The 15,933-nt window shown below is 45.0% G+C and overlaps 1 protein-coding gene across 1 annotated transcript in view; it reads left to right on the forward strand.

Moving 5' to 3' along the window:
- Positions 1-1,322: 1,322 nt before the first annotated feature.
- SHROOM3 (shroom family member 3) overlaps positions 1,323-15,933 on the forward strand; it is a 110,093-nt gene continuing 95,482 nt past the window's right edge. Inside the window, exon 1 of the mRNA XM_058803760.1 lies at positions 1,323-1,487. Coding sequence (XP_058659743.1) covers positions 1,323-1,487 — 165 coding nt within the window. The remainder of the gene's footprint in view (positions 1,488-15,933) is intronic.

Here is a 15,933-nt window from a genome sequence, read left to right on the forward strand (position 1 = left end):
TCTACAATAGGTAACTGCCTACACAAATAAAAGTATCCAGAGTTTTGGTGTTGTTTCTTATTCCATTTATTGGGAAAGCATTGGCATTTTCTGGCAATGTAAATGGGGAAAAGAAATATGTCCTGGGAAGCTGGTAGGCTCCACGCAGAGGAAAAGCACTTTATGAGAGCAGAATTATTAGTAGTGCTCCACTGAGCTGATTTGGAACAGGTCCATTGTGTTTTCAGCAACTGGCAGTTTGGATTGTTACAATTCCTTGGCAAGGACAATAGAAAGATGGTGGTTTCCGGGGGCATAATAAAAGGGTGAGCCCCAGCTTTGCACACTGCATTTTATAATTGCATGCTTGATGTGCACAATTGGGCAGCACTGCCTTACTTGCCTTAATCCATCTCTCTCTCTCTCTCTCTCTCTCTCTCTCTCTCTCTCTCTCTCTCTCTCCCCCCCTCACTTCCTCACCCTCCTTCAGAGCAGCGGTAGCTGCTGCAGCTCTGGCCGCTCATCGGGGAGAGCACCGAAAATGAAAAGAGCTCAGCTATCGCCTTAACGTTTTTCCCAGAGGATTCATTTCACCTGCTACTCCAGCTTTCCCAATGGTTTCTTTTTCACTCTTTAATCCAATAAGTATGGAGTTATTTCACATTTTAAACCCCTCTAAAGGGTTTTAGGAATAGACTTGCTCTCTCCCTCCTCCTCCCCTCGCCTTTTTTTTTTTTTTTTTTTTGACAAGTCAGAAAATTGTGAAGTAAGTGAGCAGAGTAACTGAGAGCTGAGAGGGAGAAGACACTTCCATTCTTTTAGTGCAGTGGGCTGAGGCAAAAAGGCCATTGTAATGGTAAATCGCATGCAGAAAGGAAGAAAAGACTGATAATCAATCACAAATGAAGCATTCGTTTGGATTTTGGCAATTTACTGGCCGGGGGCTTTTAAATCCATAAACTTTTTCTTTCTTTTTTTTTTTTTTTTCCTTTTTCTTTCTTTCTTTTTTTGCCCCCATCTTTGAAAGCAGTTTTGATCTGCCTAAGGCAGGAAGAGAAATCTTTCCCGAGCTCTCATGCCCGGAGTAGCTGGGAATGGGGAGAGCTCAGTGCTGAAACTAAAATCCTGGTGGAGAAGCGGCGCAGTGAAATGTGGATGGGGCTGTTTTTAACCCATCACCTTGGACTCCAGCTCTGAAGCAGAACTTTCCACCTCAGGCTCTTGTTGTTCCTCCTATTCAGGGATGACTTGCAGTGGGCTTCTGGGGACTTTGATTTCCGAGCTGGTCGTTCTGTGACTGCCTGAGTGGGTTTTGTGTTTGCCTGAGTATGTGATTAGGACAGATGAGGATGCTGGACAACATTAACAGCAGCATATCCCCTTCAGAGTGCAGCATCACCCACAAGGGAAGATACATCTACCTGGAGGCACTGCTGCACGGAGGTGCTCCATGGGGATTCACGCTGAAGGGCGGGCTGGAGCACGGAGAGCCATTAATCATCTCCAAGGTAATTGTTCTCATTTTCTGTGCCATGCAAGCAAGCTGGGAGTGGTGCCCGACTCAGAGGGCAAGAGTTGTGGAAGTAACACCGAAATGTTATAACTGGCCTTGTATTTAGTTGGGTTTTGAGTGCTGAGCACCTGTTTGAGTCAGCAGCTTTGCTCAGGAGCTGCATATTTGAGAAACACAGGAGAGCTCTTGGCATTGTTTAACTATCCAAGTGCAGGTTTTGTCCCACAGGAAGTGGCTGTATTTATTTCACTGCCATCAATGGGAGGGAGCAGGGGACTCTGGTGAAGTGATCTTGTGTCGTGAAGCCGTGCCATATCTGAGCACGGTCAGTAATCCATCCATCCCCGCCACTCCTGAGGTAAAACACCGTGAGTGCTCCCAGCCACACGGAGGAATGTGCGCTAATTAGGAGTGTGTGTGTGAAACTGTGCAGTAAACACTTGCACCTGGTTGGTAAGTGGTTTGCTCACCCTGGTTAGTAAATATGTGTCAGGTATGGTACACCTTCAAGATGTTTACTACTTAATAATTGGGTATTCTCAACAGGCAACTAGAGGCATTGCTCTCAAGGATGTTTTGAGGGGGGAAAATGGGAGAAGGAATTCCTTGTTCTTATCAGAACTGGTGCTGAAGACCACGGATTTTCAAAAGCATCACCCTAAATCTTTGAATATCTAAAATATGTTTGACCTATGACCCTAAAACTGTTCTGAAAATAGGATATAGGTAATTCTGAAATTTCACCTCTAGTAGGTCCTAACCATATGTGTCCTGCGTCATCAATCTGGTCAATTCTGTGTTTATAGTATGTATGTTAAACTACCAGTGCGCAAACGGACTTTTGTCCAATCCTACGCCCTCCTGCAAACTGGGATGTATGTGGGGAATTCAGTGGATCACAACCAGCAGCAGATACAAGAAAATGCTGATACTCAGAATCAATGTTGTTCAAATCCTTTGCATTTTCAAATCCCGTTGCAATTCCCTGTGCAAACACAATCACATGAAGACTGTCAGTCACTGACATAAATTAGTTATGATTACTACATTTACATGTTGAAAATAAAAAAAGGGGGCTCCTATTAAAGTCTTTCCAGCATAAAGGGATTTTAGAAATGTCACACAATCATCTTTCTTGCATCTTTCATCTTCTTGGAGGCAGTTTGGCATAGCCACAGACACAAAAGCCAGCCTCACTGAAATGGTGTTTTAATTTTTCTTTTATAAACACTTGGGACTAACACAGGCTGTTCACTGTTCCTGGCAGTGTTCTGCAGTTGTGAGGAAAGACTTTCTTTTTCCTCTGATATTCCTCTGTGATGTAAAAATTGCACTCCCCCCTTTTTTCTTTTTTTCCTTTTTATTTTTTTTTTAATTGGGGGCAGGGAGACAGAGAGGATGGGAGATGGCTCTGGCTGCTGAACATTAATTAATCTATGGGATTTGGTTTCCACAACAACCAAGCCCCTTAATGTCAAACATGCCCGGAGCGTACACAGTGCCGCTGGGAGCTGTATGACTTGTGCCTGCCTTTCCTGAAACAACACTGCAAAAATGTGCTGGGTTTTATTTTTGGTGGGGTTTTCCCTTTTTTCTCCTCGTAGTCCCTGCTTGGTTTGTGCTCAGTGTCAGCATTTCAGTGTTTTGCTCATGCATGGGTGATGCAGAGCTGGAGAATGGCTGCATGTGAAAGCTCTGATTTCTGGAATGCAGGCAGCTCCTGTTTCCTGGTTTTCAGTTTCAACTGAGAAATTCCTCTGGTGCTTCAATTCACTATGTGCTCCTCAGAATTAATTGCATATTACTCATTTAGTTAATTCAGTGTTCCTTGCCTGAGTGTACTGTGAAGTAATGAGGAACTGTGGGGAAATGATGAATTATGTTACAGATTTAATTCTGTACAAGAGTGCTTGGAGAATCATAAAAAGTTTTAGGTTGAAAAGGACCATTAAGGATGCAGGCACTGGGAATGATCCAACAACAGTTCCAGATAATACTAAAAATGCTTTTTTGCAGCAAATCACTTTACACTGTGGGACAAAAAAAAAGAATCATGCATCAGTTTCTAATAACAAAGTAATTCTTAAGATTCTTAAATGTTTCCCTGAGAGAAGCCTCAGAATAAAGCTTTGTGGAATCCTCCCAGCATGTTTTTATTGTACCAGCAGGAAAGAAGGGGAAGGATGGCAAAAGGTAGGCAGTTGCATGTTCCTTTTCTGCTGCACCTCAAGGAAATGCCCAAAACTCAGCAGCTAAAGGAGCACCAGAATGTCCCTGGGTAGCAGTGAGACAGTGCCCAAAAAGAGGCAAATTAACACCATGTATTTTCCTTTTTATATTAATTGTGTGGTACAGAACATGCAGTCAATGACGTGTGGTCAAATAGTCCTTTGGCAAGAAGGTTCTCACGTTTTTAATTACTTTCCTTTTTTAAAAAAACAGGACACTTGTTTTGGTTTTAGTGTTTACACCCATTGGTGCTTAAAAAGTAACTCAGTGTCCTCGATGTGTCACTAAGGCTTCAAAATGAGTAGAAGTCAGATTCCCTGAAGTGACCTCCACTCCTCTGTTTCTAGACCTTGGGTCCTACAGCTGAATTTCTGATTTTTTTGTTATACCTGTTTAGTAATTTAGAACCCTGTAATTTTGGCCCAATTTGAGGATATTTGTTTGCAGTGGAAATTTCATTAAACAAGTGGTTTTTTCATCTGGAAACAGAACTTCAATGACAAATGCCACAGTGATACCAAGTGTTTAATAAGAATCCAATATTCTGTGGCCTCAAAATCATGATAATACCCAGAAGTAAACCCAGATTTCTATTTCCAAATTACTTTTTTGGCTCACCCTTAGCTGCAAAAATGCAAAAATGAAAGCCCTGACTGTTATAGGCAGTAAAGGCAAACTGGTAAGAGAAGGTAAGGTTTCATTCCCTCTCAATTTTCTCTAAGAATTTTTAACCTTAGGTAATTAATGTTAATCAGTCGGAACCATTTTGGAGCCAGGAGAGGTATTTCTGTGGCGTGTTTCTCCTCGCTACACAAACCTTTGGAACAGTTCTGGCTGTTGTAGGCCTCTGAAATGCCCTTTTATTTTGAGCTCCGTGTTGACAATGCTAACAAAGGAGTTGTTTCTCTTGCCTAGGAATTAAAGCATCCAAAGCCTTCTCCCTGGGATGGTGGCTGTGTGGGAACACTTTTCACATGCTGTGCTGGAGTTCATGGGTTCCCTTCACTCAAAAGGGCAGGTCGTTTGCAGGGACCTCATGCCAAAAGCATGACACAAACTCTGAGGTTTACCTCTCAGCAGGGATGTAGGAAGCAATAAAAGTTTAATAATAATGGGAATTGTTTGGGACAGAGCCTGAGAAATAATCTGGAATTCTTGTTAGGTGTTTAAATCTTGTCTGGAGCCTGATCCAAACTCTGATGGTTTGTGCTCTCAGTCAGTGCTTGCAGGGGCTGGACCCAGCTGCCTTCACAAGGCTCCCTTGCCTGTGCTACTTCTCTGGTATTTTTGGTTGAGGGAGCTCAAAGAGCACTTAGTGATGTGCAGTGGGAATTGTTCCACCATTCTTGACAAAACAAAACTCAAAAGGCCATTCTGTACCCAGCTGGTCCACAGACACTTAGCCCTGTCTGATCCAAACATTGTTTGTGTTTTCCCAGTAGCAGGAGCTCGTAGCTTTCCCCTCTTGAATGCCCAGAGTCCCCTTAAACAAAATAAAATTATCTTATGCACTGACAGGCAAAGTTCCTTTGCACTGTTCCCTGCATCCCTTGGTGTGACAAGTGGCAGTTTAGGAACTGTTACCCTTTTTGTAGGGCTGCAGGCACAAAACCCATGGCCCATGCCCAGGGTCCACGTTAGGGAGGCTTCTCTGAAGCTGGCAGAGTCATGAGAGACTTGTTGGCCTGGGCATTAGGACATGAAACTGAGCCAGAGGCACAGTGACATCTTCTGTGATTTATTTGAAATTTATTGTAATTTTTCTTTGGACATTTCCACCCCTGTTGCTGTCAATATGGAATTTGTTTTTCTCCTTGCTGCTGAAGAATAGCTCAGTGTGTTGTTAATTTTTGACAAAACCACGCCTTCTCACCCTTTATCTTCCAATATTCTGCAAGTGGGCTGGTGATGGTGAGGGGTCCACGGTGCAAAATCATCTGCTGGCACATCTGGCTCCTGCTGCAGGCAGCGCACAAGGCAGAGGTCTGATCCCAGAAACCAAGGGGATGTGGATGCTGCAGACTGGCAGCTGCCACAGTAACTGTGTGAGGAAGCAGCAGGCAGTTCCTCACCCCTCTTCCTGGCTTCCCAGGGCTCACATCAGGGCCTCTCCAAAGACTGCTGATGGCAGCACAAGGGACTACCTTTGCTTAAAGCGAGGGAGTTGCTGCATGAAAAGGCTTCTATTGTCAGCCCCCCCATCAGGCTGCTGAGCGTTCTCCAGCACAAAAAGACTTCTGTTCACTTCCACAGCACTGCATTAGCAGCCACAGGCAAGCCCAGAGCCTGACGTGAGCAGGGCCTGGTGGGCACTGCTGCTGCCCCAGCAGGGTCAGGGCAGCTCTCAGACTGCTGAGGGGGCACTGCCAGCTGTGCTGTGGTGCATCCCAGGGAGCCTGGCTGCAGGGAATACCGTGCTTGTCCCAGGCTATGAATCCCAAGGGGCGCAAACAACTATGTTGTGAATGTGCCTGTGGAAGGAAAAGATGGTGAAAAGGATTTCTCTGTGCTGAGAAGGGGTGGGGATGGCAGCTGCCAGATGTTGGGGTCCAGCTGACCAGTCATGCTTTAGTTTCCTCCTCAGCAGAGGTCAGCCCAAGCTGTGAGGTTTTGGCCTAAATCCACTAAATCCTCTGAAAGATCAGGTCTCCACCCCTCATGGCTGCCACAGGAGTTACTGTCATGTCCTCCAAAGTCACAGAAAGGTATAAGGGAAGAAATGTTTTCCTCTCAGGACAGAGAGGAATCCTGTGTAATTAAACATAACACATAATCCTTAAGGTCCAGAAATGAAGCCTTTGTGAATCCTGCCTTGGCTTTACCTTGCGTGAAAGATTAGACAGAAAAATGCCACATATCCTTGGCTGTAGCAGATACAGCCAGAGTTGAGGTTTAAAAGCTGATCCTAAAATGAGACCCAGGGAATGCACTCTTTAACTCGGTGTTTGTACACAACAGATGTTTGCTTGTGAAAGGGTCCACTACTTTCAGCCTTTACCACAGTTCTTGGGAGCCCAAGGCATAGGATGAAAACCCATCATTGATAATAGAGCTGGAGCTGAGCTAATCTCATCTCAAATTTCATCATTGTTTCACTTCAGGAACTTTTGAGGAAGCTCAAAATTGGGAAGCATGAATCCAGCATAGGTTTATTGCACAGGAAGTATTCACCCAGTGACAGGATCCCAGGGAGCAGCTGGAGCTGTGTCAGGAGGTGTTTGGCTGAATATTAGGAAAAGGTTTTTCACCCAGAGGGTGGTCAGGCACTGAACAGGCTCCCCAGGGCCTGCCAGAGCACAAGGAGTGCTTGGAAAATGCTCTCAGGCACATGGTGGTCTTGTGCAGAGCCAGCAGTTGGACTTGATGATCCTTATGGGTCCCTTCCAACTCAGGATATTCTCTGAACCAGTCAGAATTGGGAGGGAAGTGAAAATGAGGTGAGCTGTAATTTGCTTTCCAACAAACTCTGATAGTCAAAGGAACAAGTGCAGAGGCCTTTGAAGATAGACTGCTAAGGCAGAAAATTTCTGTTACTCATTTGTGTACTTCCAAAGCCTGGAGTGAATCCCCATCCAGTGGCAGCAGAGAGCATCCAAGGCAGTGCCAGGAAACCCCGAAAGATGTTGGTACCCATCAGTACCAACTGAGTACACCCAAGAGGTGGAAAAAAACTTTCCAAATGTTGTTTGTTTTAAGCAGGAGAAAGTTTGTGTCCACTCATTCACAGAGCTGAACCAGAAATAGAATTCCCATCTTTCCATTTTTAGCCAACCACTGCCTAAATCATAAAAAAACCCCAACAAATAAATGATTCCAGGTTTCTTGGTCAACTGAAATTAGGAGAAGAACAACAGGAGGAGAACAAGAGCAGCTTATCCAGGACACAGCTTGTTAACATCCTAACTGGTATTCAAGCATAATATTAATTTTTCACACTTGCATTAAAAAATCCCACCAAAAAAAATCAAACCCCAGTGAAGAATGATTCCTGCTGATAAGAAAATCACTGTGCTTAAATTCATTAATAGAATAGGCTGTGGGATACATTTCAAAGCACGGGGTGAGAAATAAGCTCCCAAATCCCATTAAGAAATAACAGGATTTATGTGCATTCCTCCCATATATTAACTTTCCCCTCTGGAAACGTCTTGTGCTGAGCTGGTGCCATTTTCCAGGCAGATGCAGTGTTTTGCAGTTCCCACAGACTCGCCAGATAATCTGGCAGCCTGAAAGCCGTTGCCCATTCTGCCCAAGAATGGGGATTTTGCGAGGCCCGGCCGCATGAGGAGCTTGGCTGGGTCGCACATTCTGCAGCGCTGCCGTCAGCAGCTCCGGCCTCTGCAACCCGGCCAGCGCACATCCAGCACATCCCGGGGCTTACAGCCACTCTCGGTAGCAGAGCATTTGCTGAACGTGACATGCAGGGTGCCATTTGTGAGCTGAAGTCTTCAGGGGATTGGTTTGTAGGATCAGCAGGGTCTGAAAATTTCCCAATACCTGTAGAGAACTGCTGACCCCCTGAGAAGGAGTGTTCACTGTAGCCCTATTACCTTGTTTTTCTGTTGAGTTTGTAGGCAGTATTTATTTTCTCTATCATGGTAGTGGCAGTAGGATAAAGGTAGGATAAAAGATAAAAGCTAAAGAAATGTTCTTCCAGGTGGTTGGAAGTTATGATACAGTCACGAGATGTAACTATAAAACCCCAAATGTGGGGATGGGTGAAGAGTGAAGCAAGAGTCTGCAAATGCAGCAAGTTTACTACCTCATACATGAATGATGATGATGTTGCTTCAGATTTATGCATCATTTAATACTGGATTTTAAGATGTTTACAATGGCACATAATTGCTGGAATAATCATGCCCTTGAAAACTTGCAGTAGTGCCAGATCCATTATTGCTTTCTTTTAAAATTTTTCTGTAAAAATACGTGTTCTTTAAAGAAACGCCGCATTTAGAAAAGTGGATTGGTCCCCAGTGTCAGACCTCATGTTTTCATACACTGATTGATGCCCACTCTTGCCAGTGGACTGAGATAGACCCACATTTCTCAAATACAGTCTCATAGAAACTGGGAAATGAGCTGATGGAATCCAGACCAAAGATCTGGCTGTTTTCCAGGGGCAAATACACGGCAAGACATTTCAAGAGAGAAGCTTGAAATGGAGAGAGAAATGTGAAACATTTGGGCAGCGAGGGGTGAGGTCATGGGGGGAATCTTCATTTTCTCAATGGTCCCTCTCCCCTCCCTCCTGCCCTGCTCCATTTGGTGTTTGCTTAAAAGCAGTTGCCAGTGTTTGTTGAATAGTGTCAGCACAGAAGGGATGCAGCCACTGACCTGACTAAAAGGCAATAGCAAAAGGTTAGCAGAATTAGTCTTGTACTGCAGACTTGTATTAATAGTTGTATTGTGGGGTTGTTGGCACCAACTCTGCAATTAAATAAGTTGTTGGCACTCTTCCCTAGGTTAAATTACTATGGCAGTTCCCCCTGCTTGCAAGTCAATGAATACAACACTTTTAGGGAGGCAAGTTCAAACATTTTTGTTCTTTGGGGATTCTGCACATTTGTGGTCTCAAGCTAAGAGGTTTCTGCTGGCTTTCCAAGCAGACCTCTGTTGTTGTTCTGTCTCTGCAAACAGCCTGTGCAAACTAATGCTGGAACAACCAAGCAGGGAAGGAGGTGGCTGAGGGAGACACCACAAAAGACTGATGGAGAAACAAATGCCCTTGGAAGAGGTCCTTGCTTTCTCTCCTGCCCAGATCCACAGATGTTTCTTAGCACTGGGCTATTGTTGGAGAGGATTAGTTTTCCATCACAGCTTCATCAAGGGCAACTTAGCCTTTTTGCTAGGCCAAAAACACAGCCACAGACAGGGGAGGGGAGGGACTGCCTGCTTCTCCTTGCCCATAAGTGCAGAGCAGCCCCTTTGCCAGCCTAAGGCCCTGCTCCCTCCTGCTTTAGTCAGTGGCAGTCAGGCTTGGCCAGGTGTCCCCACACTCCTCTGTGCCATTCTGCAGGAACCACTCTCAGCAATACACCACCACAGCTGGAAAAACTTTGGATTTTCAATTTATTAACAGTTCCTTCTACTTTGGGAACAGAAGTTCTTGTGCTTCTTTCTGAGCTGCCTCTAATGTAGCAACACATTGACCTGCCAGCAGCAGCTGTGTCCTCACCTGCTCACTAAGGGGTACATCCAAAAATCGCTCTACCCTCCATGTAATCCAGTCTCTGTAAACTCCAGGCACAAGAACTGCAGGTGCTTCAGTCTTTCTTTTCCTGTAGACAGTGTGGAAAGGCAGCAAAACCATGGGGAGACTGTGCTCTGTACAATCTGAGCTGAGAAACCTGTAGAGAGAACATCTAAGATTTCTAAGAAACTGGTGCTATGCAAAAAAATGTCTGGGCACAACTTTCATCTGTGCTTTCCTTAAGACTGGCTGTTATTTAACCAAGTGTTGTACATTAATCATGAACTGCAGTTCAAGGTTTCCCTGCCCAGCAGGGACATGGGCTTTTTCTGGTTTATATCACTGTCTGATGGAGACTGATGGAGAGTGAACTGGAGGTTTGGAGGAAGGAGTAAGCAGAAGCAACAATAAGTACGCTTGGGTGACTCAGTGTCTCTATGACTTGTTGTGTATCTCGTCAGCTGCTGAAACAAAAGGTTCCTGTGCTGCTTGGAGCTGAAGAGAACCAGGGTGAGCATCTATTGTTCTGTAGGGTTTATTCTTCTCAGGTTGGGATCTTGTCAGCTCTCATTAGCTTAACAGGATGGACTGTGTCCCCCCTTGGATGGGGGAGTTTGCAAGGCAAAGAGAAATGACACAAAGTGGCTCAGTCTGTGGTCCTGCTGCTGCTGAGTCAGTGCTGAATCACTGACCCCTCGGGGTTTGTGGGGAGAGGGTGTGATAGCCCTGCTCTGGGAGACCTCCTGCCTCCGGTGATGAGATATTAGAGAAGCTCAGGGTGGCATATTGTACTAGGGGAAAAATGTGATGCCACAAGCTAAATTCTGGTCAGGATAAATCACATGGCAACAACAGCATTATCATCTTGATTTTTCCTGACTCACATTAAGCCCTCTTTGTAATTCACAGGGGGTTGTAGTCTGCCCCTGTACTTTTGGTGACTAGTTGTGGACCAAGCACAATCCTCAGTCAAATGTCTTTGGTTAGGTGCTGACTCTTCAGCACTCCAGAGTGAGTCTGCTTCTCTTTAGGGTAATTTGAAAATAGGGGCAGTATCCTGCCATTTCCAGCAAAGGCATTATCTTCCATCGTGCCTGTGGCCGTGGCATTCCCCAATGACTGGAAGGGAGCATATCAATCCAGTGGCAATTGGAGCTGCGTTGGCCCCCTGCATCCCTGTGAGATGTCACTGACCAGCTTCACAGCAATACCTAGAAATCTGCGAGGTGAGATTATTGTGCCAGAGGATGGCTTTAAAGTACTTCCTATCAAGGGAACTCAAGGCAATTACCTCTCTATGTGCTAAAAGTTGGGAATGTGGGAGCTGGGTAAGGAAGCCAAAGTTAGAGAGACACCTTTCTGTAAGGCGAGATGAGAGACTGGACCTTTCCAAGCTCTGTAGATATCCCTGCAAATTCTCAAGCCAAGACAAAAAGAAAGGGAAAGAAAAAACCAAGATGGATAAAAGGAAAGTGTGGCTGTCTCATAGCTGCTCAACAGGCAACCCTGAGATCCCTCTGGCAAGAGCAACTGAAGCTGAATTTGTCATTGTTTGGCTTGTGTCACCCAGCTGGTCGGGTCAGAGAGCTTCTCTGACCTGAGTCCATGAGTGATGGACGGGTCTGTAGCAGGCATTATCACAACATAATCACATGGAGTGAAAGGAAAACCCTGTGTGCCTTTCTTAACTTCTTCTCTCCCTGTTCTCCAAATCTTTAGGATAATACATTCTTTTCTTATTTTACTCTGAATCCGTTAATGCTTCTGTTGTGTAATAAGGTTTTCACAGCAAAATATGGCCTGGAGAGTAGTAAATGGAATTCTTCCAAGGATCCCCAAAGATCTGCAAAGATTCTGTTGCACTGCTAAAGGAAGCATTAATCATGGCCAGAAATATCTCCTGCTGGGTTGTAGTATGCTTTCTGATTTCCTCCCTCAGGCACTAGTGGAAATTCCATCTGATAAGAAGGTGCGGGTTTTGGGGGTTTTTTGCTGGTTTCAGTTAGCTAAATTGGTTATGGAATGGAACAGGGGGTCTGTAACTTCTTAGTGGTGTTACTGCTCTTGCCAAAACTAACAGCGGCCAGGAAGAAAAATGCTGGAAACCCAAAGATCCTGGTCAGGAGGAGAACAGAGGAGGAATTTTCTTGGCCTGGTGGCTTATGAAATTCCTTTTCTCTTTCTGAATATCTGGATATATGTGTGTTGCTGGCTTGGGGGCAGCGTAGGAGATTTGGATTTGTGCATTTGGATCAGGCAGTATCAGGAGTTTGGTTGTTCACTTGGATTTACAGTTTTTATTTACTCACAGCATATTGACCATTGCATGAATACTAATTTTTAATACATGCAAAGCTTAAAGAACATAGAACTGTGTAATATTCTTGGTTTGGTGGTCTGTATAAAGAGACTGGTTCTTGTGGACCCTGAAACAAAATCATGGCAAGATGCGAAGAATAGAAAAAAATGAGGGACCAGTGCTGAACTGACAAGTTTTGTTTGACCCTGTATAATAAATGCAGGGGAACTTTGAAATGAAAATGATCACCACAAGCAAACCTGAAGTATTCTACTTTTAAAATGTCAAAGCTAAAAGTTTCAACCCTTAAAAGCTATTCCTGCTTTCATGCCTGTTGGGGAGCAACGCCCCTTGCTGCATTTAACCTGCATGTGGAAGCAGCCTTGTTCTTGCCACTGGAATCACTGTAGTTAAATGAGGGTGCCCCACTCTTGTCTTTTAAACTAAAGCTCTGCTTGAATGTGGAGTAATTTAGCTCTCATCCCATCTATGAATGGCACTCCTTATTATCTTTGGGGCTTATTTTGACCTTTTGTCTTCTGGTGAAATGGAGCTGAACCTTTCCAGAATCCCCCTTTTAAGACCTTTTCTTAATAGTACAAGGGATATCTTAAGCTCCTAGGAAAACTTAGGTAGTGAGGCAGAATTTTCATAAAGGAATGGATGTGATAATATCACTGGATATTATTCCTGTGCATGTAATATTTCTAATGGAGAAAGATATTTTCCCTTATTATTATTGATAACTGGAGCTGAGTGAAAAATGGATTTTCAGGTCAGTGGATGTTAAAAAAATATTTGCACTGGTTTCAGATGGTTTGTTTCAATAACATTTTTAGTTTTGACAATTCCCAGAGATAGCTTCAGCTACCAAAATCAAATCAAGTAATGACACACTAATTTAAATTGAAAAATTGTACCTTTTTGTTTTAAAAATAGTGACCTTCAGGCTGTTTGCTTTTTAATTAATATCTTATGGGAATCAGTATGTGTTGGGAAATGTTTTCTCTATTAACATGACACCAATTGGATTTAATCACCCAAGTCACATTGGCATTAGAAAAGTTGTTGGGCAGTCGTTAAAGCAAAGTAGATGAGAACTGGATTTGCAGGAGCCCTCAGTGTCCAGAGAAGTTTCCCTGGTTCTTGTTTGAATACCCATAAAAAATCTGGCTTTGTCACTCAAGTTCCCTGTTGGCAATTGCTCTTGTTTATTCACCCAGGGGTCTCACCCGTGATGCCTTTCCACCTTTCGGGAGGGGATATTGTGGCCCTTTGCCCATGAATGCTCCAGTGCAGAAAGGCAGGGAGAGTCATCCTGTAATGACCACCATGCCCAGGCGTGTCAGGGGCACTGGAGTTCCCTCTGCCTGAGCTAAAAAGCTCGGCTCTAAGCAGAAGCTTGGATGGAACTGGGTAAGGCCAGGAAGGAGGCACTGCGTGCTCAGCATCTGTGCTTAACCTCCCCACACAGCCCAGGCTGCCCAAACCTTGTTATTTCAACTATTCCAAATCACTTGTGAGATTTGTCTCTAAGTCTAGGGACGGCACTAATCCAGGCAAAGAGGTTTTGGTAGTGTAAGGCTTGGCAGTAGAGAAGCTTGTGAGGGTGAGGCAGCTTTTCTTAAAGCTGGTGTATGCATACCAATCTGGTACTTGTGTGCAGTGTGAGCCACTGGCTTTGTGCATCCTGCAAGTGTCTAAGGCTGGGCTGGACAGGGCTTGGAGCAACCTGGGATAGTGAAAGGTGTCTCTGCCCATGGCAGGAGGGTGAAACTACATGGTCTTTATGGTCCTTTCCAACCCAAACCCTAGGTGATTGTAAAATGGATATACCCCATAGGCTCCATTTGTATGGGAGCCATAGGTTTGGGTTACAGTGTCCCAGGCATCCAAAGGTGCCTGTAGTTTGCTGCTCCTTGTGGGGCTTTGCTGGCCTGGTGGAGCACGCTGTGGAGGTGGCAGCTACCTGTGTGCTGGTGAACCCTCCAGCAGCAATGTCAGCTGGAAAGTCAGAGTCTTGGTGTTCGTGCCCACCCTTGCTCTCAGCTCAGCATTGCTTGGGCTGTAATTCCCAGCCCGTGAGGCCTCGGCCCCGGGAGCGGCCCAGGAGCCGCGGTGGTGGCTGTGTCCCGTCCGGGCCAGGCCCGGGTTAGCTGAGGACAGCTCCGCTGCCCGCAGCCCACAGGAACGGGCGGGCGGCGTTGGAGCGAGCCCGGGATGGGTGCGTGTGTGTGCTAATGAGGCCCAGGGGTGCTGCCAGCTGGGCCTCTGCGCATGAGTGCACCAAGAATGCGCCGGCTATTCAGCAGTAATAAGTTTTTATAAGCACACGTTTCTGACCATGTCAAATTTTGTACCCATTCAGCTGCTAAAATCCATGGAATTTGACACTGGGGAAACAATCACATTTGAGAGGAGCTTGTACAAAGGGGAACTCACATTGCTTCCCAGCTAGAGCCTTGGCAGTTGATTGGCTTTTCTAACACAATATCACACATTTATTCCTTAAGCAAGATTAAAAGTTTAGAAGAAGAAAGATTAGTCAGCAAGATTAGAATAGAAAACATTCTTAGAGAGTTGTATTTTCCGTAAAGAATCATCTGCTCTCCACAACTGCAAAAAAGTAAAAGGACATTTTTTTTCTTCCACAGTTTTGAATAGCAGAGGTCTACAAACACACAAATGGGGCCTAGTCCATTCTCAGCTCACAAGTCCCATTATTTTCTCTAATATTACCTATGTGGGTAAAGTAAAACACGCTCAAGGGTATGATTAAAGTGAACAAACAGGAAAGAGTCATATTCCTGGAGGTCTTGGTGTCCCAATACCTAGACAACAGCAGCAGATGCTGATGTGCCCAAGGGGTTTCCACATTGACATGAGGGGAATGCAATATCTTCTCCATTAGAAAAAAAATACACAATTTAAATAATGGAAAATCACTGGTGAGAGAGACCCAGTAAGCATCAAGGAGTGACAGCCACCACCACTGCACTAGCCACAAGGTGTCATCCTTGTTAAAAACAAAGGTTCTTAGGTTGGCTCTCTTTGCCTTCCTGGATGAAGTGTTGAAGTACAGGAGATGAAGTCTTATTTCCCACACTGCTGGTGTGATATCAGTTTACCACAATAACTGCTCTCTGGAAAAATAAACATTAGCTCAGCAGAAGGCAAACTGCAAAACACAAAGAGATGGAATATTAAGGAAATGGTGAGCAGTCACTTGAGCTTGCAGAGGAGCACTTAACTTTCTCACCCCAGGGGCTTGAGCGAGGTGAGAGGAGTTCCTAGGACTCATTAACCACAGTTCATTGTAAGCTTTTGCTGTGGGGTGATCGAATCTTCAGAACCTGCGTGGGAACTGACCGCAGATTAGGAGCAAATAATAAAAGTGAAACCAGCTTACAGGCCTGATCCTTCTGCACTGTGCCTTTGGGCAGGTTCATTCCTGGGCAGTGAGGAAAGCAGAGTGCTTCAAGAGAAGGGGCCCTGCAGCAGGACCAGGGAGCTGCTGCTTACAATCCAGTCCTGCCTCGGGCCCTCACTTGTGCCCTCTGTTACCTAACTTCTGTTTTGGGGCCGTTTGAGGTCTTCTTGCTGGCACACAAGAGGTGCAAGAGAAGAGCAGACATATAACACAGTCTTAGGTGTAGGTGATGGGCCACGAGAATAAGATGGACACAAAGGGCTTTTTGGGGTGTTGCACAGCAAGGGCTT

The sequence above is a fragment of the Ammospiza caudacuta genome, chromosome 4 (assembly GCF_027887145.1).
Source record: "Ammospiza caudacuta isolate bAmmCau1 chromosome 4, bAmmCau1.pri, whole genome shotgun sequence".
In the NCBI taxonomy this organism is placed as follows: Eukaryota; Metazoa; Chordata; class Aves; order Passeriformes; family Passerellidae; genus Ammospiza; species Ammospiza caudacuta.